Raw genomic sequence first — 27,107 nt, forward strand, 5'->3', positions numbered from 1 at the left:
TCGTAATATGTATTGCTAATGACTTCATTTGGACACCTTCAAAGAAGATTTTCTCAATATTTTGATTTATTTGCACCCTCAGATTCCAGATTTTCAAATAGCTGTATCTCGATATTGTCCTATCAAACCATACATCAATAGAAAGCTTATTTATTCAGCTTTCATATAATGTATAAATCTCAATTTCAAAAAAATGTACCCTTATGACCCTTTATGAAAGGCACTATAAAACCAATCCATGCTGTAGGATCCTAAATATTTCAACAATTAAAAATTGCATATACATTTCTATATTTTGTATAGAAACCCACATACTGTATGATGGTCAAGCGATCTTGAATTTAGTGTAGACTTTGTTTCGTTAGGGAGCAATTATCTTAATTTTGAAACCCAGACTACAAATCCATAACCTAATAATGATGACTAATGCATTATGGGATGTGGGCAGTATAAAGGGATTGAACGGATGAGCACAGGGCAGGCTAACCTCTCCTTGTCTGCATAGTTGTTAGGAAGGTCTTCCCCTTTACTGTTTCTCTCTCCTTCATCATCTCCCTCTATTCGCTCCTGCTTCTCATCAGCAGGTTCCTCTGTGTTCTTGGCCTGCAGAGAACGTTCATACTGCTCCAGCTTCTCCTTAAGTGCTTTAATAGTGACTTCTGTACGAGAGAAAGACCTCAGTCAACATTTTCACAGAATGTTCTTAACATTATGTAGGTTGATTTTGTGTAAAAAACAATAATAGCTGGGTTTTCATAGACTGGGCAACATGATTAATTAGCTCAAAGTCAATGGAAAGTCACTATTATGGCCGAAAAACAAATCTGTGTGAGTATGTTTGAATGCCTGTACACACACAGACACATAAATGTCCCTGATAGAGCTTTTTCTTCTTCCCGTCTCTAGCGCAGCCATCTGCGCTGATTTAAACTCCAGCACTTCAGAGCTGACACATAATCAATGAACGACAGTCCCACAAGAGCCCTTTACACCCTTAAATGCTAAACTGGACTTTAAACACTACAGGATCGCCGACCTGAAAAAAACAGCGTGTACGAAGTGGAAGGATTACATGGCGGACCCCTCGAATGAAAACACAACTGCACGTGTGCTAAACATGGCTCGGGAGGGACGGAAAAAATATTGTTGTTATTGAAGAGAATCGATTGGGGGAATTCCACGGACTGTGACATTGACTCGTTTTGTGTGTTATAAATGTGTCTGGCTGAAACGGCAGTGGGACATAAATAGATCAGGTCAGATGACTACTGCTCATTTGGACAAAAATAGGGTTTGTCTATGTGGGCACACTTAGGTGACCTGCCAACGTGACATATGCACAGCTCATTACATTTCCCAGGTACGAATGAATCAAGTATTTTCCAAGGAAATTTGAAATAGCCTTAGCAAAGCATTTAACTTGTGTAATGCAATATGTTTCTGAGTGAAATTTAATATTTAGCAGGGTGTAATGTAGGAAGGGCCTAGATTTTATCTAACAGGATTTAAAGAGGGCTGAGAAAGTTATTAAACTTTTGATGAAACATTATGATTTTTTTCCTCTTATCCCAGTTTAAAATGCAGAGACAATTTTGGGCTGATTTACCCAAAACTTTATAAAATCTTGCAGCACTGACTCAACCAATGGCTGTTGAGTATGGTATGGGGCTATTTGTATGTCCAAGCAATGGTTGACAAGAAGTGTATGGTATTTGTTTGAAATGTAACTAGGCAGAAAGTACTTTATATACTGCTTTGAAAATATAAAATACAAGATGATATAAATCGGTCATTTAAAGCAGTGTTAAAAAGTCACAGGTTGTTACCTTGGTTTTTAACCTCTGCGATTTCCCGCTCGTACTCTTGTAGTGTGTCTTTAAGCCTCTGATTTTCTGTCTCCAAGTCATGCATCTTCCGGACGGTCACCTGAAGCTGCTGCGCTGCATCCAGTGCCGAGACAGGATCTAAAAAAAACCCCCACACACATACGGGTCAGAACATCGGGTGAAAGGTTTGATTCACAATCACTGAGAGATCCCTGTATGAAGATCAGTGTGGGCCGGACTCTGTGAGAAATGCCTAAAAGTGTTTTTGCATTTTTGCGGACTGCCAACCGCAGCTAAAAATGTTAACAAGAATAACAAACCAAGCAAAAACACACCAATAAATCCAAACCAAGCCCCAGCACCTCAGTATCGCTCAGCACCGTATAAACGAAACCACGCTAGCAATAACTTTACAAAAACTGATGTGTTGACGTTAATCTTGGACGCACAGTAGTTTTGTACATACAGTATACAACAGTAACACTATGTGGATCAAATATCAACACACAAAATTTTCCCAACCACATTGTGAAAAGTAGGCTATAATATGATTAGATAATATTTTTCTCTTCCCATCCGGTCTTGTTAATGTCAGCAGAAAAAAAGCTTTGTAGAGGCAGAAACGGTTATTAAATTTTAACTATGAACCAACAAAAACATTTTTTATTACATTTTAAGTAATGCAAGTAAAGAAAATACGGCAAAACATTAAAATTTTTTCAGATCAATTTGTCTTTAAAACAACATAATACAACATGAATGTATTACCATACCATACAGTGATAATATTACCATCACAGTACTTTTATCTATTCGTTTCATTGTCAAATAAAGCAAAATGAACCAATCAGAATTTAAAAATCAATCCAACCAATGTTCAGAGTTCCCACACCTTAGTTAACTTCAAATTCAAGGACCTTCCAGGTCCAATACCCTCAAATTCAAGGCCTAAATGTGGGGACACATTTCAAGTAAGAGCAAGGTTACATCGTGTTACCTTTTAAGATACATTATTAAAGTTCCCTTTCGAGGGAACTCGCGCTGCGTCACTGCGGTGACACTTTGGGGACGCATCCAGCGGTAAGTGCGTCTCAATAGTCCCTTTCACACATACAGTCTTTACTGGTAAATTGCCGTTAACATGTCATGTGTGAACAGAACCTTTCCGGTAAATCAGTGCTCCCAATTTACCAGTAAGACAGGTTGTAAGATTACCAGTAATTTACCGGTAAGCGCTGTGTGTGAACGAAAATTATAGGATTACCGGCATTTAGAACGGACGACGTCAGACCGTGCTGACAGCTTCGGGCCAATCATAGCGTTTTAATACAGATGACGCGTTTACCCCCTCAGTGTTTACTGACGTTTCCACACACACATGCTGCTTGAAAGTTGAGCACACCTGAAGTTTACGTCCACATTTCTTCACCAAAGTTGTTTAAAACAGCTTACCGCCGAATTGCAGACGTCCTTAGCACGACCTCTGTGAAGCCTAAAGTGCAAACAGTACTGTTGTTAAAAACGCATTTTCGGTTTGATGTCGTCTCATTCAATGTTGTTTGGTCATGAGCAACTTCGGGACTGTTTACCACAGACGTGAAAACAACAAAATACGGACCGTGGTTATGAACGATGTGGATTGTTTACAAATACAACACTGAGCACGCCGCGTGCTACAGGTACTTCCGCTTTCTCAACGAATTTACCGGTATTTTGATACTGATGTATGAATGATGTCTTACTGGTAAAATAACGGAACGCCACTGCGTGTGTGAACAGCACATTTTTGTATTTACTGGTAAATTCATTCTGGTAAATTCATGGTAATTTACCAGAATTACTGTGTGAAAGAGGCTAGTGTGTATATCAAATTCAACCAATGGTGAGGCTTAACGACAAAGACAGGGTGACGCGATAGCCAGCAAGTATATCGCTATCTGAAATATTGCCAAAGACGGCGTTACAGGGACGCAGGAAGTATGGCAAGGGAGACGCAGCGCCTCGTTCCAGTTACATACGTGACCCGAGAGGTTTTCATGTGTCAAACACAACTATGCAAAAAAGCATTTTGGTATGAATCAACATTCACATACAGAAGATATAAGCATTTAAAGTGAACAGTTTACCATGTGTGCTTAAAGGCTAGACATTTTATGATATTATCCTACACTACACATAGATTTTTTTCCAGAAAACATAAAATAGATGCAAGCACTTTCAATGACCTGTATCTATGCATGGATATTTACAAAAACGTCCAATGGCCTTGAATTTTCCCCCAGATACACAAAATTTCAAAGATTTCAAGGACCCGTGGGAACCCTGAATGTTATGTCAACAAAAATACACATAATAGGCTCATGATGGGCATGAGGGAAAATCGACAGCTGTGAGAATTTCAGGTTAGCGGGTTGTAAAAGATACTGCTTTGAATTTGGCAGGGTGTTAATCTGTTGCTTTAATAAATGAAAGGCGGGGTTAACTCAAACGCAGTGCTGGTGTGGGACCGGGGCCAGACCCTTACACAGAAGGCCTAAGACATCCTGACACAGACACACTTTCGACACTGTCTGTCCCCTTCACATGCTAATTGCTATATGACTAATTATGGCCCTGTTCCCGTTGATTTTCCTTAATGAGACAGCCAAGTTAATTATGTAATCAAACTATTTTATTAGCCCCTGCAGAATATGAGAGGGGAGAGAGAGAGATAAGGAGAGAGAGAAAGACAGGAAGAGTAAGAGAGTAGTAGGAAATCAGCGAATGGTGACAAAAGCAACAGATAAATAAAACAATTTTTTTAAAGAAGGTACACTTTGGCACCTCATTACTTTTAAAAGGTTACAACGTTTATATTAACATTATTTTAACATTAAGCAATCCCCAACTGACAACAACAATGTTACCATTTCATCCATTGGTATAACTTTTGTATTACATATTTTTCTTTTCTAATGTTTACATTTCTGTTTAACTGTGAATTTTTATCTAATGTTTATTGCTGCTAGAAAAAATTAAATCAATGTTTTTCTAAACGGCTGCAAAATTTGCAAACCCTGCATAAAAGAATGAAAAATAAAACCGCTCAATATTTGGTTTGACCTCGTGAGGTTAACACTCAACAGTTTCTCAAGGTTAAGCACTTCCTTTCACAGACCAAAGTAGACTTCTTATAGAGTTTCAGACTCTATTTTGCTTCATATTTTTGGAAAGTACCAAAAATGATTCGCATGAACGTTTTGTTCTACGTCAAGTCAAAGACGAGATCGCATAGGGTTGGCACACGTGCCGCTCTCTCTGAGTATTCACAGCTGAACGTACAGGAAACGCTGACAGGGTGTGTATGTGCGATGTGCATGTGTGCTGCGTGAGAGTGTGTCATATCTAAAAATTGCAAGAGGAAGTCTGAATGATATGCTGTCATTGTGTGTTCCTTTTGTAGCTGTGGCAACTGCCAGTGCAATTCAGCTGGACGGGCGACCGCGCGTCAATCAAACGTGAATGCGATTGGTCATGTGACCGAAATGACCAACCGACTCAAATCTGATGTACGTACACGGGCGCATTAATCAGCATGTGTGTCATTTGGGTAAAATACAACACCGTAAGCACAATACAATTTATGCTAATGCAAGCAAGAAACCAAAAAATTAATTTTTGTATCCTAAAGTCAAAGAAGTCTTGTTTATTAGTGGCCTTGGATTAAAGGGATAAAAATGGCAAATTACAGACAATGGTTATTTTTTTTATTTACAGACAATTTTAGGACATTTGACAGGTCAGGTGTGCGTTTATCGAAAAATAATGCATACTTGTGGAACATTTCTCAACCAATCAGGATAAAGCATTCAACAGCCCCAAGTTGTTTAACCACAATAAATTGGTTTGCTATGCATCACGTAAAGCGGTCTGAAACAATTCTGCTTGGTTATGTGTTTTTATGTTTATATATACAAAGCACTTTAAAATAAAATTACATTCAAAACAGAGGTGCGCGTATATTGCAGGGTTCCCACACCTTAGTTAACTTCAAATTCAAGGACCTTTTCAATGACTTTCCAGGTCCAATACCCTCAAATTCAAGGACTAAATGTGGGGACACATTTCAAGTGAGAGCAAGGTTACATCGTGTTAACTTTTTTAGATACATTGTTACAGTTTTCTTACAGGGAACTCGCGCTGCGTCACTGTGGTGACACTTTGGGGGCACCTCCAGAGGTAAGTGCCTCCGAATGTGTATATCAAATTCAACCAATGGTGAAGCTTAACGACAAAGACAGGGTGACGCGGGAGCCAGAAAGTATATCGCTATCTGAAATATTGCCAAAGACGGTGTTACAGGGACGCAGAAAGTATGGCAAGGGAGACGCAGCGTCTCGTTCCCTTCTCAGGGAACAACAGTTACATATGTAACCCGAGACGTTATCATGTGTCAAATACAACTATGAAAAAAGCATTTTGGTATAAATCAACATTTGCATACAGAAAATATAATCATTTAATGCGAACAGTTTTAGCACGTTTGCTTAAAAAGTCTAGAATTTTATTATATTATCCTACACAAAACAGGGAATTATATGGATTTTTTCCAGAAAACTTCTAGCATAAAATAGATTCAAGCACTTTCAATGACCTGTATCTATGTATGAATATTTTCAAAAACTTCCCAGGGCCTTGAATTTTTTCCCCCAATCAGAGTTTAGAATCACAAGAATGTATTTCTAATATCAGCCTCGCTACATGTTGGCATAAGTGTGCTAAAAACACTTCCGAACATTCCTAATAACACGCACGCCACAGACGCTCACACACATACAGGACTACACAGTGTACCAGTGTAACTATCAAGAGATAATTTGTCAAGCTGTGATCACATTTACAGACATGAAGACAGGACTGGACAAGCTCCAGATTTCACAGATAGAAGCAGACATTCCCAGACTAGACCTCCCACTTGAACATCCTGCAAATGGATGCATGCATGCGCAGACAAACACACACACACACGCAATCTCAAATACACGAGATCACACATTGCGCCAAAAACACACACATGCACACAAACACACCATTTAGTTGGCCCGGGATCTCCAGACCGCAGCGTTGTGGTAATTTAGGGATATACTAAGTAGTTGTGCAGGCAGACGGTCCAACCTGCTCCAACAGGCCTAGACGGCACTGTCTGTCTGCTTCCCTGTCCCTCGGCTGATGTGGGCGGGGTTACACAGCTAGATCTGTTGGCCGCGTCCCAATTTCGCACACTATCTGTCTTAAATAGTTTGTGCTTTCACATCGTAATATGTTAAAACGGTATGCCAAAAGTGCCTGAATTGTGTACTAGTGTGTATATGTGCTTGTTTTTGTGCGAATACCACCCACAATCACTTGCGCAATGAACGAACGAGAAAATGTGTGATATTTATAGAAGTGAAAATGAATCTAAATCCTATAATAATGCATTTTTATAAGGTTACATGCAAACCTTTTACGTAAATGCAACAAAGCATCTATAGCATCAGTTCTGTCCTACTACACACTGCCAAAAGTGAACAATAAAGGAGACTTTGAGTACAAAGACACTATGCAAATCGAGTCACAGCTCTAGACACATACCACACACCATAGGTGCACTTCTACTTAACGGGTGTTTGATACATTACCCATAATTCTCAGCGAGACCGCACCCCTGAAACACACACCTGGTTCACTCCAAAGCCGAGTTCTATCGAGCGGGCGAGCTAAAGATGTTTCTAGATGTCACTTGAACCAATACGGCACCATTAACTTATTATAGATCAGCACACTGGAGCATTACCATATAAAAACTGAGAATCCAGGGGCCATTATCTCACACTTACAAAGTCAATTCGGATGATTAAAAGGCGTTCGTGGTGCAATGAATGCGTGTTTTATTGGAATCCGAGTTTCTTTCCTGTCTCGCTGCGTGTGGGTTTGGAACGAAGGGAGTCTCTAAAGCCGTAGAAGTCATTAAAAGGGCCGGTGAGCGCGTGCGCGTGTGTGTGTTTTAGACACTAGAGACACAGGTCTCATAAATATGACTGATGTGTTTACAGTATTCTCGCCTCAGTGAAACACTACAGCAGTGTGTGCGAGTGTGTGCGCAGAGCAAGCCGAGACATACCTGGGACATCGATTAATCTCTTGTACACGCTGAGGAAAGCAGCCTCCGATTCTTTACTTCTTTTACTCAAGGCGTCAATCTGAAAGAAAGAGAAAAAACACAATAACTGAATTGTAGGGCTGGTAATCGCGTTAGCGTCCGTCAGGTTGACATTTCCATACATTAGAAGCATCGAAAAGTCCATTAAAGACGCCCGTGTGGAAAAGAGCCTGAAGTTTTTCATCTTTCAAACTTCAAAAATGACTAAATGTATACAAATTTGCATCATTTCCCACTTGTTTGACATAAATAAAAGTGCTTAATTGTTCATGACCTTTATTATTCAAATACAGCAAATCAGTCATATTTGGACGTGTGTGATATTTTCTTAAGCGCCAGGTCGAGGCATTTTGGGGGCATGCTTCAGGTGTATACGCTGGGGCCGTTCCTGGTTCGCTTTATATAGAAGGTAATTATCAGGTATAAATCCAAATCCCTATGAGCATGAGATGACAGAAACAGGTAATGAGGGACTCTGATAATGAGAAGAACTTTGGCCTTAATATAGAGCGCTGCAAACGCGTACGTATGGGCAAATTACATACTGTATCTGGGTTACGGCTCCCACTGCACGAGAAGCCTTCATCATTACCTGAAGATAGATGATTTTCGCAATGGTGGTAACAGTCATTGAAAGTGCGGTCCACCGATTCGAGCAAACCACCAATCTGTTTAAATGTGCAAAACAATACAAGCCAATTTTGGTTGCACATGTCTGTTAGCTTCAAAGCTATCTATAGTGCACTTCTAAAATGGACAAAGGGGAACCAGTCTGTGAAAACCTAGCTTAAGTCATTACTCTTTTCTACATAAAATCATCTGACATGATGCTTCCTAAAATGAACATTTCCAAGCCCCAATAATAACTTTGAGATGGACCTCTTGGCAGAAATGCAATATAATAAACTACATTATCAGTGGTGTATAAAGACCTTACATAATTAACTGTATTGTTTTTATTATCTTAGAATGAGACGTTTTTATCTCCATACACCGCGGGTCCCCTTACATGAAAGTCGCCGTCTACGGTCTACAGTAGCCCCAAAAGGACAAACTGGCCCTACTGTACGTTGTCTTAGACGACGACATGTTTGTCCTGTGGCGGCTACCATATGCGTTTTAGAATTGAGGGCTGTTATCACAATCTCACCACTAGATGCCGCTAAAATTTACACACACCACCTTTAAAGAGACTTAAAATTCTGTTATCATTTATTCATTTTCATGTTGTTACAAACCTGTATCAATTTCATTGTTCTGATGAACACAAAGAAAGATATTTTGAGGAATGTTTGTAACCGAACCAATGGGGTCAGAGGCCCCACTGACTTTTAAATAAGGAAAAAATAATAGTATGGAAGTCAATAGGGCTCATGATCGGTTTGGGTACAAATATTCCTCAAAATATCTTCTTTTGTGTTCATCAGAACAAAAAATGTATACAGGTTTGTGAGTAATGATAAGGGTGAGTAAATTATGAGAGAATTTTCATTTTTGGGAGAACTATCCCTTTAATGGGTGTGTTTTAACCAATACCTATTGGCTATTTATAAAAGGGAAATACATTTTGATATGACCAAAAAACCCAATCAGCAATCAAATTCATTGAGTTTTTCAAACAGGAAATGTATAGGAACATGAAACATTGCTATTAACAACCTAACATAACTAGGAATCAGTGGACCATGAAGCAAGATTCGATATTCCAGGCTTTAATTTTGCCGGATTATCGTATTGACCCTTACTGGCGTTGTCACTGTATGACAGCTGGAACATGGCTGGTGAAAACCCAGTGTCATCAAATACGACAATGAAAACGAAAGCTAGAGAAAGTGGGGGAAGCAAGCTACGCGGCTCTAATGAAGACACTGATCTCTCTTAATCTGAAAACACACAGATGTGGTCATTCTGGGCAGATTATCATACATCATCCAACTGCCTCCTGTCAGGATTTGACCAAAAACATACAAATGTAACATACAGATACATACAAATGTAACATCACACGTTCTAGGATGCGCTGGGGGTGCATACATTTATCGGTGTCTTAATTTGACAATCAAAAGCAGAAGAAACGTCTTGGATTGAGGCATCACTGATTGTCCTCAGCAGGGTGTTGTGATCCACATATAGAAATTAAAAATGCTATGGCAGCACTTTCCCCTGAGTGCAACTCTGATGATGACAGCGTACTGATGACAGAACCAGCATGCGGTCTGGCCCAACTGGGCCGAATCTAACAAACTGGGTCAAAACTGACAGGAAACATAGACCCAAATCAGTGCAGCCTGTATACAATAATGTTCGCTAAAAACTGGAAAAAAAAGTATCCCCTAGTTTAACCGGAGTCCTTATAATATCTTAAAAGGTTCTAAAAGGATTCCTTAAAGTCCTGGAATGCAGAACCTGAAAGGGTATCTAAAAAAATACTAGAACGCTGATTCTGAAAGGGTTTTTCAAAATCCTACAAAGCAGAACCTGGATGGTTTCTAAATTACCTAGAATGCAGAGCCTGAAAGTATTTCCCAAAATTCTAGGACAAAGAGCCTGAAAAGGTTTATAAAATTCATACAACCCAGTGCCTGAAAAAAAGTATGTCAAAATCTAGAACGTCGAGCCTGTAAAGGTTTCTCAAAAATTTAGAACTCACAGTCTAAAGGTTCTCAAAATCTAGAACTTAGAACCTGAAAGTGTCCTTAGAAATCTAGAACTCAGAAAAAAGGGTTTCTCAAAATCTAGAACTTAGAACCTGAAAGTGTCCTTAGAAATCTAGAACTCACAGTCTAAAAGGGTTCTCAAAATCTAGAACTTAAAGCCTGCAATTGGCCCTTAAAAATATAGAACTCGCAGTCTAAAAGGTTCTCGAAATCTAGAACGTAGAACCTGAAAGTGTCCTTAGAAATCTAGAACTCAGCAAAAGGGTTTCTCAAAATCTAGACATTCAAGCTAGAAAAGTGTCTTTAAAAATCTACAACCCACAGTTTAACAGGGTTTCTCAATAGCTAGAACTTTGAGTGGAAATGTATCCCTAAAAATTTAGAACTCACAGTCTAAAGATTCTCAAAATCTAGAACTTGGAGGCTAAAACTAAAAGTGTCCTTAAAAATCTAGAACTCAGTCTGATAGTGTCTCTCAAACCTTGAAACCTGAAAAGTGTCCTTTAATATCTAGAACTCAGTCTAAAAGGGTTACTTGAAATCTAGAACTTAAAAAAGTGTTCTTAAAAATCTAGAACTCAGTCCGAAAGGGTCTCTCAAAACTTGAAGCCTGAAAAGTGTCCTTTAATATCTAGAACTCAATCTAAAAGGGTTCTTCTCAAAATCTACATAGAGCCTAAAAAGGGCCCTTAAAATCTAGAACACACAGTCTAAAAGGGTTCTTCTCAAAATCTAGAACTTAAAGCCTAAAAAGTGTTCTTAAAAATCTGAAACACACAATCTAAAAAGGTCTCTTAAAAGTAGAAATTCAAGCATGAAAAGTGTCTAAAAATCTACAACTCACAGTCTGAAGGCTCTTAAAATCTAGACCTTGGAGTCTAAAGTGTACATAAAAATCTAGAACTTAATCCGAAAGAGTCTCTCAAAACTTGAAGCCTGAAAAGTGTCCTTTAATATCTATAACTCACTCTAAATGGGTTACTTGAAATCTAGAACTTAAAAAATTGTCTTTAACAATCTAGAACTCTTAAAAGGGTTCTCAAAATCTACAACTTAGAGCCTGAAAGGGTCCTTAAACATTTTGAACTCAGGAAAATGGTCTCTCAAAATCTAGAACTTAAAGCCTGAAAAGTGTCCTTAAAAATCTGGAACTCACAGTCTAAATTTTTTTTCCTGAAAATCAAGAACTTTGAGCCTGAAAAGTGTCTTTAAAAATCTGGAACTCACAGTCTAAATAGGTTTCTCAAAATCTAGAACTTTGAGCTTAAAAAGTGTTCTTAAAAATCTAGAATCAGGAAAAGGGTTTCTCAAAAACACAAAACTCGATGTCTATAAGGGGATCTCAGAAATCTAGAACTCAAAAAAATTTTTCATCAATAATAGAACTCGGAGCCTGGAAGTGTTTCTCAAAATCCTAGAAGTCAAGAGCCTGAAAGCTAACAGTGTAGGCCTTACCAAAGCAGTAGTACCCTGCACCCCAAAACAATGTGGTATGAATCAACAGTATCGCTTTTATCCATTAAGTAAATGTTGAACTCCTGTGCTGTTTACATGTTCACAAGTGTTGTGTGTTTGGTCTTCCAGCAGCGGAACATCAAATAAAAGCTGTAAATCTGCAGCTCTGAGACTTCAGGCCTTGATGGATGGAACAGGGCAGTTGCCACTGTAAATATCCAACATGTAACAGACTTTTCACTCCTATGGGAATGAAATTAAACATTTTCAGATGTTTCTTGCCGGAAAACATCTGGATCGGTCCAGGCAGGGCCAAGTTCTGCAGCCCTCTTGCAGATGGAGCAATTAAACTTGCCTCTCTCTCACTCGGCACGGATCCACGTCTACCCCTGAAAACCAGCAGGAACCGATGTCAATTTTTAAACTTTCAGAGCTCTGAACCAGACAGAGTACCGCCAGGAGGTTAAGAGAGTGTAAGGCTGCCCAGAAGCACGTGAGTGTGTGTGTGAGTAACGTGTGCATGACTTTGTGGATGCGGCCACAGTTCAGTTTAGATTATCTGCTTTTCTCTTACATTCTCCTAGCAGCCGAAAACGTATGGCCAGGAATCTGGCAGCATAACCTTACAGGACACAGTTATCATGCAAACAGACTCACTGATGTGAGTAGTCATACATTATAACAAAATGATGGGATCAAGTCATGACAACATGTTTTTACATTATCTTAACTCATCAAAACAAGTTAAAGGGACACTTCACTTTTTTTGAAAATATGCTCATTTTCCAGCTCCTCTAGAGTAAAACATTTTATTTTTACAGTTTTGGAATTCATTCAGCCGATCTCCGGGTCTAGCGGTTCCACTTTTAGCATAGCTAAGCACAATCCATTGAATCTGATTGGACCATTAGCATCGTGCTAAAAATAACCAAAGAGTTTTGATGTTTTTCCTATTTAAAACTTGACTTTTCTGTAGTTACATTGTGTACGAAGACTGACAGAAAATTAAAAGTTGTGATTTTCTAGGCAGATATGGTTAGGAACTATACTCTCATTCTGGCTTAATAATCAAGGACTTTGCTGATGTAACATGGCTGCAGCAGGCGTAGTGATATTACGCACTGCCCGAAAATAGTCCCCAGCTATTGAAAGTTACCAAGAGGACTATTTTCGGGCAGTGCATAATATCACTACGCCTGCTTACGCCAGAATGAGAATATAGTTTCTAGCCATATTTGCCTAGAAAAACGCAACTTTTAATTGTCCGTCAGTCTTAGTACACAATGTAACTACAGAAGAGTCAAGTTTTAAATAGAAAAAATATCAAAACACTTTGATTATTTTTTAGCACAATGCTAATGGTCTAATCAGATTCAATGGATTGTGCTAAGCTATGCTAAAAGTGGTACAGACAGACCCTGAGATCGGCTGAATGGATTCCAAAACTGTAAAAATCAAATGTTTAACTCTAGGGGAGCTGGAAAATGAGCATATTTTCAAAAAACGTGGAGTGTCCCTTTAAGCAATCAAAAAAAGTATAGTCTGAATGCATTGTAAGTTGCTTTGGATAATAACATTTACAATAATAATGTAAATGTAAGGCAGCAAAAATTGTGTAAGGGGGGACCGGGGCTAGTTGTCACACATACATATTTGCATAGAATAACTTCCACATTTTGTATTTTGATGAAATGACTACATTTTTCCGATATGCCAACAATTGTCTATTTAATGCCAGGATCTATTACTGTGACAACTTATATAGTTCCACTATTTTAACCCATGTTGTAACAATAGATCTGCATGTGTTCAGTGACCTGTCTCTTGGGCAATAGCAGCTTTATTATATCCAAGGCTTTCGGGTATGTCAAAAAAATTTGCTTTAAAAATAAACCTACATATAAATATAATAATTGGAGTTTTCAGATGTTGTTTCTGTAGAAAAATTTGTATAGTAGCATAAATGTTACGGGTGTGATCCCACAGATCAAATCTAGTGATAATAAAGTAAAGTTTAAACATACTGTAAATCGCTTTGGATAAAAGCATCTGAAAAATCCATACAGGTAAATAAAAAAGTGACAACTTGCCCCATTCTCCAATTAGATTTTATACATTCAAAAAAACAAAACAATCACAAACAGTCCTTGCTTTGAACTCCACAACACCCAGACTATCTAGCGGTATCAAAAGCATGCCAGTTTAAACAGCGATATTCCCTTATGGTCCAGCCAGATCAGGCATTGAGAAGGGTGTGGGGGGGAAACGGTTATAAATAGCTCTTGTTTCTGTGGGGGTGCACAGACTTGGCATTGGTGATGGGGAAGAGAAAATTAGTTCTAGTGACCTGCATCAACCTTAAACAGAAGATCTGCCTTCAAAGCTGAAGATATCTGACCCCCGAGTTTCTCTTATTTTTGTTTTCCATTTTCTTTCACGTCTTTTCTTAGATGGATAGTCGCAGGAAATTGGTCGGGAGAGCGAACCGGTACAAACTGCAGGCTGAACTCAAACCTGTATTACCCACATGCCCATCAAGGCTTGACGTTTAAGAAACGCATGCTATAACCACTGCAGCATGGCTTAGACTCTGACTTTCTATTATTAAGGATATATGCTGGAAATGGAAGCAGAGACCCATCAATATGGATAAGATGGATTTATTATCATAACACATTCACAACAGATAAAATGATTCACAACATAAGCATCAAGGTCTAATCTCTGAGAGTATGCATAGGGGACCTTAGCTTGTTTGTCTGCTTGCATACTTAGCAGCACGGTTTAATGTTCTCTGATTCATCATCCAGGCTCCAAGCATATGAGTGTATCATTTGACCCAAACTAATTTATCTGTGCTGCCAGACCCACTCCAAACCTTTTCACTCCTCATCGCTGGGCCATGTTGAGCCTCCGCAGACTGCGGCCAGCTAAAATTAGTGCACAATTACGTCAAATCGATACTGACTTTCCAAATTTGTAGAACTTCGATGGCAGTCCGAAAACGGCTGTCGGAGTGATTACTGTAGTTCTTCTAACAGAGATCTTACTGGCGGGTCAACTTACCCTCTCACTCTCTTTCAAAATGCTTTATTTTCCATTTATAATGATGTTTTTCGTTATCAAAATAAAGCTTGAGATAAGCCAAATCAGGTCTTTTTCTTAAACACAAATGAGACAAGAACATTAAAAATTCTGTGGCAGGAATCGGAACAGCTTTCCTCATACTAAGGGTCTGAGAGAGAATCGGACTTTACGCCTATTCAAAGCAGGTTTTGAAACAAACACCTGACAGATGCAGGTAAAAATTTGCTGTGGCAGGTAATGTTGTCAAATCACTAGCATATTTGGCGGGTTACTTTTTACACTGCAAAATTGATTTTCAAGAAAAAAATTCTAAGGATTTTTGTCTTGTTTTCAGTAAAAATATCTAAAAATTCTTAAATTACGAAGCTTTTTCTTGATGAGCAAAACAACCCAAGAAAATAAGTCTAGTTTTTAGAACAAAAATATCAAATGTAAGTGATTTTGTGCATTAAACAAGCAAAAAAATCTGCCAATGGGGTAAGCAAATTTTTCTCGAATATTCCTTGAATTTGGTGTATAAGAAAATTTTTCAAGATTTTTTGCTTGTTTTATGCACAAAATCACTTAAATTTTATATATTTGGTCTAAAAACTTGACTTATTTTCTTGGGTCGTTTTGCTCATCAAGAAAAAGCATCTTAATTTAAGAATTTTTAGATATTTTTACTGAAAAAAAGACCAAAATACTAAGAATTTTTTTCTTGAAAATCTTGTTTTTGACGATTTTCAAGGAAAAATTTTATTAGTATTTTTGTCTTGTTTTCAGTAAAAATATCTAAAAAAGCAAATTTTTCTTGAATTTTTCTTGAATTTAGTGTTTAAGAAAAATGTTCAAGATTTTTGGCTTACCCAATTGGCAGATTTTTTGCTTGTTTTATGCACAAAACCACTTACCGTAAATTTGATTTTTTGGTCTAAAAAAATTGGACTTATTTTTCTGGGTCGTTTTGCTCATCAAGAAAAGCATCTTAATTTAAAAATTTTTAGATATTTTTACTTAAAACAATTTTTTTCTTGAAAATAATTCTTTTGCTATGTAAAAAGTAACCCGCTAAATTGGCTAGTGATTTGACAACTTTAACCGACAGAGCAAATTTTTACCTGCATCTGTCGGGTGTTTGTTTCAAATCCTGCTTTGAACATGCGTAAATGTAAAGTCCGATTCTCTCTTGAAAATCATTTTTTACAGTGTTCTTACTTGGTACACTGCAAAAACTGAGTTTCAAGAAAAAAAATTCTTAGTATTTTGTCATATTGCTCATCAAGAAAAAGCATCTTAATTTAAGAATTTTTTGATATTTCTACAGAAAACAAGACAAAAATACTAAGTAAGAAAGTTATTTTTTGCAGTGAGCTATTTAGGTGCACACTTGTACCGCGTAAAAGGGTCCCAGTGAAAGCTGGGGAACATAATTTTAAAAAAAAATTGTTAAAGGACCGGTTTAATATTTTTCAACTCTTCTTAAGTCATATGATAGCTTTGCGTAGGCAAGAGACTGAATATACCATAATTGATAATCTGATAATCTTCCCGTCACCAAGAACCAGAAAAGTCAGATTCATAAACAAAATGTTCAAACCAGTTTTGTGAACTAGATCACTGGGATTCAATGAAAAAATCTGACTCAAATGAGCAATTACTTCGCTACTTCTCTCATGAAGTCCACACCAAGGAGGAGCTACATTTAAAAAAAACATTTTTGGCTGTTTGGCTCAAAAAAAAAAACCTTTAATATCCAAAGAACATTTCTGTTTTACAAAAGGTGCTTTGTCGTGTAAAATTTGCCTGAATGCTTCTTTGGGGAACCCAAAATGGTTTTTCTATGCCACCGTGTGAAGACCAATTCAATTCTTCAAAATCTCACCTAATGTGTTCCCACAAGAGATAACATCATGCAGGCATGTAGCTCTATGAGGTTAAGAAATAGCTATTTAAATATGTAGGTGAATTATTTCTCTAAGGTTCACTAAGGGAGGCTACCATATATCTTGTCCTCTGAAAACATCAGTAACATGTGGCCTCATGCCTACGAGTCAAAAAATGGGAGAAACCTCTTTACATTAAAGTACAGTGACCCCCAACCCCCCTCTCTGATTTACACACACATGCGTCCGCAACCCCAAACCAGGGCCCCAGCCGCGTGCTATGTACAGCTCCCTATTGTACTCTCATTTCCTGACAGGAAAAGAGGAGGCAGTCGCTCTCTCTCGAACACGAAGAATTACATGTGGCAAGGACTCAGCGCTGACCCGCGAGATCTGCATCCACTCCAATGTGCTATTTTAACAAACCCACCGTTGCAGGAAAACGGAAGATAAAAACGAAACGGAAAAAAGCATTCAGGCATTACAAACCGTTGTATTCTTTCATTGGCCTGTCTGCCATTATGAATTATACATGCATCTTTTTTTGCTTCAAGTATGCGCTGTTAAATTTGAGTCTATTTTAAGATTTAATGGACGGTGAGACTGACAAGACAAAAACACAAGTACTCCATATCCCTGCGGCCAATTATCAAATAGCTGACGTCTAAAAAAAAAACCAACCCAAATAAAGTACAGCACAATTCTGGTCAGAACAGCCAGACCGTTTACGTCCACCGCCCCTTTCCCTCAATAAAGAAAATATTTCACAATGAAAATAATAAACTGGTTGAAATGATTTTGCTGTTAAGAGTGGGATTTATTTTTAACCGAGCGGTGATTTGAAGTGGGGCGACCACCTCCGTTAATAACAGGCCAGTCCACAGGAACACAGTTCCGAAACCACAATGAGCTATAATGGAGCAGTTAGACAGCGCTACTGGCTCGTACGAGGAGAACGGGGAGCCACTACTCACAGCCTTCACTTCATCAAAGTTACATACAGCATGAAAGAGACGCGTCTTGCTGAGCCCTTCAACAGCCTCTTAACACAAGGTGCTACTGAAGGCCATCAAACGCCGCATTACATATTATCCGAAAATACACTTTCACGGATACTGAAGGCTTGTTGGAGGACAAACTTATGCATACTTTGGCCCTCAAAAGCATTCGGAAACTTTTGGACGCCTACAGTAAAAGACACTTTTAGACAAGAGATGCTGGTGGTTGCCAAGGTGTCCATAAATCATTATTGGCTGGCCCGGGTCCTTTGGAGCCTGGCCTGTTAAACATAACAGCCAAACAGATTAGGTTAGGAGTTAAATACCTTAGAGACCACAAATACAATTGTGTGAAAGGCCTATTGTTTTAAAGCACAGTAATTTGAAGGTTTATGAATATCTTTGCAGAGATAATTTAACACTATTAGTGATACAGCAAACACTTACTTTAGTTGAGGTTGAGAAACATTTACAGTAAGCCATTCGGTGCAGCATAATCAAACACAGTTTGAAATCATGTCACGGTACAACTAATTGACTGAATTACCAAGGAACATTAGGTTTGACTCCTTTGCAAAATATAGCATCAGATTAAAATAGACCTTTGATAATACACTTAAATATACTCAATGCACAAAAAAATCTCTCTTTTATAATATTAACAGACTCTGTGCTGCAGTGAGCATCTGACAGCTGATAGCACAATGTACCAATTCTCGTTATGAACACTAAAACAGAGATGTCAAAGTATACATGACTTTTATCACTAAAGTGAAAAAAGATCGCTTTGTCAAGCTTTCATCATGGCAAATACACTTGAACACCAGTGGAGTAAAAATAAAAACGTATTAAACGACCAGAAACTGTTATGGATCAAATCATGTTACCTTGCTAATCTACTACACAAATCTTTCTCAATTATGTAAAGCTTAACTGCCTTATGCTGTGTTCACATCAGCCACGGTAGAAGCGTCAAGCGCGAGTGATTTCAATGTTAATTCAACGTGAAGACGCGTTGACGCGTGTCTGGAGGTCTCGCGTCACGAATGAGGCGTTTAGCGCTGCGCGGTAGACGCGATTCCATCTCATTCGCGCGTCTAGTTTGTGTGAGTGGAGCGTTGCGGCGGCAAACGCACGAGTTTAAAAATTTTAACTTTGGCGGAAAAACGTGCCGCGTTAACCAATCAGGAGCTTGCTCTAATAGTGACGTGATTACAGAAAGTGACTGGAGTCGCAGAAGCCCCTCCCATGACGCGAATTTCCGTGTGAATCTCTTGATGACTAGAATTTCACGCGCGAATAAAGTGAGTAAACTCAAAATGTTCAAGCGGCAAACTAGACGCGGTAGGCGCGAATTTGACGCCTCAAACGCGGCTGGTGTGAACCCATGGTTAAAGAGATCTATCACATGAAAAACATAAAAGTGAAAAACTTTTTCATTTTTAACTACTTCTTCAACGCATCAATATAGAGTTTTGTAGTTTTGTACTATATGATATTGCTTTTAGAAGAATTACATTACATGTTTACTCTGTATAAAACAAAAGAACCATAAAGTGTAAAAAAAATATGGACCTGTAGTGTCCGTGATGTCACCCATATGTTTGTGAAGAGCTTTTTTGAAGCTGGCGCCAACTTGTTCCGGAATTTTTTTTGGTAAAGAACACAAATGTTTATTTCGTGCTTGAATTTGAGCTGTCATAAATTAATGTTTATAAAATTCAAGCGGTGAACAAGCGTGGAACACGAGAAATGCTGACACTGGCGATAAAGTGAAAACCAAGACTTTAAAAATATCTTCTGGGTTTGGTATAAGCGGGTCTCTTTTTTTCATTTATTCACATTTCTTTACAAAACACAATTTACAAAATCTCTTGCTGGGAGACTTAGGTGTAGAACATAGTTGGGATAACCGAAAATGGGTAAAGAGGTGGGACGTGGGTGAAACTGAGGTGGCTGGTTGAGGAAACCACACCCACCTGGCCCTACGGTAGTGATAGCAGTGGCAGTTCACTTGGTCACACGCTTAATTATGCAGAATGTTAATATAGTTTAATAAACGGATGAGTTACAAAAAATTCACCCCCTCACAGTTTTCATGAAGGGAAAAAATTGCTATATAGACCAAAATCACTTTTTGTACCAGGTTGTAAACACATTTATTTCTGCTGTGAAGTTGGGCATTTGGGGTGCATGATCTCTGAAAGCCAATGTGACATTTGCAATCACCTAAACAAACACGCCCCTACTCCAATAGAATCTGGACCTTCTTTTGATAGACCCGCCCCACACATACGCAACCAGGCAACGATGTTGGTTAGTAGACATGCCCCTTACTGCTGATTGGCTACAAGTGTGTTTTGGTACTCGGCCAGACTCCCTATTCCAAAGTGTTTTATAAAAATCATGCATCCTGCCTTTAACATGGGGGTCTATGGGAATTGACTCCTTTTGGAGCTAGAAGGGCAACAGCAAACAGTGAGAACATATCAAGACCTGGTCTGATTGGATGCTGATAGAGGGTTTTTAAGTGGATTTGTGCAACATACTTTACATATTAAGCACTGTTGTACATTTTTTGGGTTGTAAAGACTATATTCAGACCTATTATACTACATCAGTGCCACATTTTGCCCTTCCCCTACCAGGAATGTTGTAAGATTAATTGGTTTCAAACTGGCCATAGGGAAAAAGGGTGTAGTTTAGCAATCCATCGCTCACAAGTTTAAAATCGACTGGTATCCCTCCTTCTAATACACTACCTGTCTTAACTCATCCAACTCTCATTACCTGTTTAAGTGCTTATACAGTATATATACTGTACTAATATGGGTGGGACTCCTTTATTCAAAACCCAAGGACTTAACGGGTCATCAAAGTGCTCGATGGTCCTGGTTGTCTTCACCTATCAATAACCCTGGCCCAGTAAATGTACTGTGATGCAATATGTGCACAAAACAATAAATGGAAAGTGACATTGAGTACTTAAAAAAAATCAATCATTCCCAATAAGCATGTTTTGTTTGACAGATTCAGACTGTAAGTGGCGAAGCATCTGGAAATAAATGTTCATTTTAGAAGTGCACAGTACCCAAAAACAGCAAAAATGGCACCTGCACAAGCCAAAGTGGTGAAATTATTTATGCCTCACCCCTATTTTTACATTGTGGTTGCATGAAAAAATTATACATTATGATGTACTGCATAGTAGGTTCTTGAAGTTGACTTTATGATTCATTGGAGATTCTTTCATGGTACAGTAAAGATTCATATCAATGTATTGGTTTCAGAGATTTTATAAGCCGATGAAAACTAGAGAATAAAAAGTTCTTCGGAAAACTCAAAAGGTTCTCCCATGATATCAGGCCATAAAACACTTTATGGATCTAATCCGAACCTTCATTTTTAAGAGCATGAGGTCGTAAATACAAGTAAGACGTAAGATATAAAAAGGTTTAGGAACAGTACTCACCTCTGCTTGAAAGCCCTTCAGTAGAGGAGCTATCTGTTTACGCAAATCCTGCAAAAAAAGACATAAAAGAAGCATTTACAAAAAACATAGATACCAGAAGCATTGTCAATCACATACACCATTTATTCTTGATCTAAAGCATGTGTGGAACAGGATATTTACAACAGACATGAAACGTCTGACCACAGATGGAGGAAAAGATGAGAAATGTATTCAAATGGAGATCTTAATTTATCAAATGTCCCAGGGCTGATTCTGTTCTCTTTAAAGGAAAAAATAGCAAGTGCACGCATGTGGACACACACATTTACTCTCACAAAAAATATCACCTTGTACACTTCGACTATGTGCAAAGGACAGTGTGTGCTTTAAAAGTAGTGTGTAATATCTAAGTGTGTTGTGATATGCCCTCGATTTTGAGTTCTCCATGACTCAGTCCTCTCTACTCCTCATGCAAACACAGAGCAAACAAAAAGTCAATGCACAGCCGGCTCGTGCATGCATGCATATGTGCGTGCAAGATCCAGCGAATACACCGGGACAAATTTGCAACTGTATTTATTACTGTATCACTCTGTCATAAAGCTACAGAGGAATGAGCTTCAGGTTTCTGAGTGATATGAAATTTTGATCAGGAAGGGAAAAAGATAAAAGAAGTAAAAAAAGCTCTCAAAAACAAACCACGCTTTGTTTCGGGTTTGGATCGCAACGCACCTCCCTCCTCTCACGGGCACTTACAGTCGAGTAATTTTGATGCTGTGGTATTAAAGTATATCAGATTAAGATGAACATCAATGCCTCTTTTATTTGAACATAGGGTGGGTGTTTCGACATGAAATGACATTACACATGGCTGTGAATAAATCTCTCGGTTAGACAAAAAGCCCTTACATTAAAAGTCTGTATAGGAATGCCTACCACGCACAAACGCATTACTGAGCGCAGGGGCCGAATAAAACGCCGCCCTGAGTGCTGTAATCACCAGGACGCAGGCCATTACGCCACTGCAGCATTAAGATATATATACAGCATTACCTCCCCGCGTTTCATTAGCAATGTAGTAGAAAACTTAATAAAATGAGCACTGAACAGAATTGGGCTGTAGGAAAAAAGTGGCAAAAATATCCGCCTCTTTAGTTTGTTCAAATAACATTTTCGGCTTATGATCGCATCACTGATTCTGTCATTAGCAATTGTCAACAAATACAGGACACTTAAAGGGGCACTCCACTTTTTTTGAAATTATGCTAATTTTCCAGCTCCCCTAGAGTTAAACATTTGATTTTTACCGTTTTGGAATCCATTCAGCCGATCTCCGGGTCTGGCGGTACCACTTTTAGCATAGCTTAGCATAATGCATTGAATCTGATTAGACCATTAGCATCACGCTTAAAAAAGTGTTTGAATATTTTTCCTATTTAAAACTCCGCCAGACCCAAAGATCGGCTGAATGGATTCCAAAACGGTAAAAATCAAATGTTTAACTCTAGGGGAGCTGGAAAATTAGCATAATTTTAGCAGGATTTTTTTTTAAGTGGAGTGTCCCTTTAAATTTCTTGTGATCTTAAAAATAAATGAATCCTTTTATAGGGTATTTCCTAAAGATATTGAAATAAATGTCGTTTTTTGTTTCACTGCGTTGCAGTCACATTTTTGTGTCTTGTGCACCGTGTACACGCTTTTGTAAATGTGTCTCGAGATGCTTTTATAAACGTCTTCTCTTCCATTATCACAATTTAAAGACAAACTGAAGTGTCTTGAAATGCACAACATTGTTCAATATGTTGATGCAATTTACACAAACAGGAAGTTGGGGCAGGACATTATGAAAGTGGCTCCTCCCCTTTTTAAAACTAAAGTGCCTAAAGTGCAGAATCATGTCATAAAGTCATCCATTTTGGCATTGGCAGAAGTAACTGGGTTTACACCAGATGCAAGTTCAACGATTTGCGCGAGTAGATTACATACAAAGTCAATGCAAAGACGCGATCAGACACGTCCTCGTGTGGGGCGATGCGAAATACGCGATATGGGCAGCGTGGTTGCCGCAAAAACCCGCTCAAACGCGTCTTCGCCCAAGTTGAAAATATTCAACTTGAGCGAAAAATTTGCATGACACAAAGTTAAATCCCGCGAGTAATCTAGAGCGAGCGACGTGATTGCAAGCTTCGCGTTTGGTGTAAACCCACAGTAAGTTTGAATGCTTATAAATGCTAATTTTGTAAGTGTTTTGGAGCACACTAGTTTATCCTTTAGGCGAACATATTATTTAGATTTCGAGCATGTGAGAGACCAATCAGTTTTTTGAGCATTGACACTCCATTTTACTTACATCCTTATATTTGAATTACAAATGAAGAGTTATAAAAATATAAGAGTACAGTATAGATAATATATTTTATGTAATAAATAGTATGTATTATATATTTGTGTTCATATATATATATATATCCTAACAATACATATAAACAAAAAACAAAACAATAAATGTTGAACAAAAGAACCAAGTCTATTGTGATCTCACCAAGCAAAGTCGACTACACAGAGAGTGAGCGAGAGAGATAGAGAGAGATGTGGTGGAGGGTAACGCTGACCCTGCTGCACTCTTCATCTTCCCAGAGCGAGCAGCTGGGCCTCCGTTCCCGCTCGCCCGTTCGCACTGGCTACTGTACAGCTGACATTTATGTAAGTGCTGCACCAGAGGGCCCCACGTGACCGAGAGGAAACATCTTTTAACATCTGGTTTTAACATAATACTCCAGGCCTGGCCAAAAGAGAGTTCCCCTGGCCGTCTTGAGCACGACTCCTGCTATTCCTTCAACACCGCCTATCTCTGCAGATGCAATCTGCCTGCGTTTGTTCACAGAGAGACTGCAGTGCATAAAAATACATTTGTATTGTTAACAAACTCTGCAATAAAAGTAAATCTCCAGGAACGGGGCCAAGTATGAGCATGTGCAAGTCGTTGTTGAGTCTACAGGGTCTTAAGGTGGAAACCTAATCTGGTGGACTACTGTGGCACAGCAGGAGACGGTAAGGTTAAAATATGACAAGGCGACGAGAGTTTAACTACTCAATAGGCAAAACTGAGAAAGGAAGCTAGTGAGTTTACTGTATGACTTTTAAAGGGACACTCCACTTTTTTAAAATATGCTATTTTGTTCATCTCCCCTAGAGTTAAACATTTCATTTTTACCTTTTTGGAATCCATTCAGCCGATCTCCAGGTCTGGCGCTACCACTTTTAGCATAGCTTAGCATAATTCATTGAATCTGATTAGACCATTAGCATCACGCTAAAATATAACCAAAGAGTTTCGATATTATTTCTACTTAAAACTTGACTCTTCTCTAGTTACATCGTGTACTAAGACAGACTGAAAATTAAAAGTTGCGATTTTTATAGGAACTATACTCTCATTCTGGCGTAATAATGAAGGACTTTGCTGCCGTAACATGGCTGCAGCAAGCACAATGATATTATGTAGTGCTCGAAAGTAGTCCTCTGCTATTGAAAGTTACTAAGGGGACTATTTTCGGCTGCTGCGTAATATCATTGTGCCGCCTGCAGCCATGTTACGGCGGCAAAGTCCTTGATTATTACGCCAGAATGAGAGTATAGTTCCTAGCCATATCTGCCTAGAAAAATCTCAACTTTTAATTTTCTGTCAGTCTTAGTACACGATGTAACTACAGAAGAGTCAAGTTTTCAATAGGAAAAATATAGAAATTCTTTGGTTATTTTTTAGCGCGATGCTAATGGACTAATCATATTTTATGGATTGTGCTATGCTATGTTATGCTAAAAGTGGTACAGACAGACCCGGAGATCAGCTTAATGGATTCCAATATGGTAAGAATGAAATGTTTAAAATGAGCATATTTAAGTCTCTCTTTAAGGACAAGAAACGGAAAGAAATTTGAATTTACATATGTGCCGAAAATGCACTTTTATTATTAAGGGACAATATTTGCCCCCTGAAATACATTTCCAGGGCATTTTAACCTGACATTACATGTTATTTTCAAAACTGATAGACATTCAACACAATCCCATAGCAATTATTTTACAAGGTGTTTAATTCGAATGAATAAGTATGACCACATTCATACATTTTAGTATGATCTGGGGGCTTAATAATTGCTTTTTTATAAATAATTGAACATAATTCACATCATACAAATTCATACGAATTTTGCTGTGTTAATACAATCTATCAATACAATAAGTATCAACATCAGCCATTTTAAAAATTCATATTGGTTAATTAATGTAAATCTACATGCAGAACCTCAGGGATCAAATAAAGAAACAGATCACAATTTATCCATATCTATTAGTGTCCAATCAGCGCTCCCCATACTCAAAATCAAACATCAAGTCCTCTAGGGGACTTGTAAGAGATGCTACAGTCAAAAACATATTCTTCCTGTGTTGTCCCAGATAAAGATCCACCTAAAGTCTCCGCCAGCTGCCCTCCTCCAGCACGATACATTTTTAAAGCAGCCAGTTACACAGCGCCCTGGTGAATTATTTACCATCATCTCCAGCATCTTTCTCTGTATTCCTCCTCCTACACGCTCCATTATACTACATCACGTGCCAACCGTTTCTGGCACGCTGGCATTGACTTAGTGGAGTCATGCCATGGCTGTCTGAAGCTAATGGTGTCTGTGGTAATACCATCTAACCTCTAAAAGATGGTATTCACCCCGTTTGGTTTAATCATGTGTCTGATTTTGTGATTGTTTATTTTGACATTAAAAGGTTACTAAAGGGTCTTTGTCAGGCGTTATGGTTCCATAAAGAACCTTTAACATCCACAGAACCAGGAACCTTTAGCTGAAAGTTTTGGGGAACCAAATATGGCTCTTCCATGTCATTGTGGATTGGTTTGCATGTTTTTGTCACATTTTCTACACTGATTATATCTCTGTGCAATTAAAGTAAATATGGTAAACCCTAGGATTCAACATATTTGGTTCTGGAAGCATTTGTATTTATACAATATTTCATGTTTATTAGAAATAATTTTTTTTTTAAGAATGATATTCAACTAAAGCTTTATTGTACTCCTTTGTAAACAACTGTAAAGAAATAATCTTCAAGGCCCAGTGGAGCTACTGATATATATTTTGAAACTGTGGCTTCTCCTGGAAAATGGCCTCTTCAGTTAAGTCGTAAATCTCGCTAAATCCAGCGCTGGAAATGGTGGAAACAGGAAAGCACATGGTATCGTTTGTTCACTGGATGTCTCCTCATGTCCCTCCCTGCCTTCTGGATGTAGAATCTTCATTCAACAAAGTCGAGGAGCATCACCCCTCTCGTTATTCATAAGTACACACACACAAACTGACACACACAGACACACACAAACACACACTCATGCATAGAGAGCAGAGGGCAGCCATGATGGATGAGAAGAGACTTCACTGATAAGAGAAAGGCCTTTCTTTGCCTCCATTATAGAAGAACACACACACTCTCTTCAAACTGTTGTACAGGAAACAGATCTGTGGCATTTTTCCAGAAGTATCTGATTGGAAAGTGCATTGTCAGCCATTAT

The 27,107-nt window shown here is 38.4% G+C and overlaps 1 protein-coding gene across 9 annotated transcripts in view; it reads right to left on the bottom strand.

Moving 5' to 3' along the window:
• cux1a (cut-like homeobox 1a) overlaps positions 1 to 27,107 on the bottom strand; it is a 130,600-nt gene that overhangs the window by 50,822 nt on the left and 52,671 nt on the right. For all 9 annotated transcript variants that reach the window (XM_073874380.1, XM_073874375.1, XM_073874379.1 and 6 more), the window contains 4 exons: positions 21,542 to 21,589; positions 7,969 to 8,047; positions 1,827 to 1,964; positions 488 to 659 (listed from right to left, as the gene is read on the bottom strand). In XM_073874380.1, the coding sequence (XP_073730481.1) occupies positions 488 to 659; positions 1,827 to 1,964; positions 7,969 to 8,047; positions 21,542 to 21,589 (437 nt within the window). The remainder of the gene's footprint in view (positions 1 to 487; positions 660 to 1,826; positions 1,965 to 7,968; positions 8,048 to 21,541; positions 21,590 to 27,107) is intronic.

Source organism: Misgurnus anguillicaudatus, chromosome 12 (genome assembly GCF_027580225.2).
Source record: "Misgurnus anguillicaudatus chromosome 12, ASM2758022v2, whole genome shotgun sequence".
In the NCBI taxonomy this organism is placed as follows: domain Eukaryota; kingdom Metazoa; phylum Chordata; class Actinopteri; order Cypriniformes; family Cobitidae; genus Misgurnus; species Misgurnus anguillicaudatus.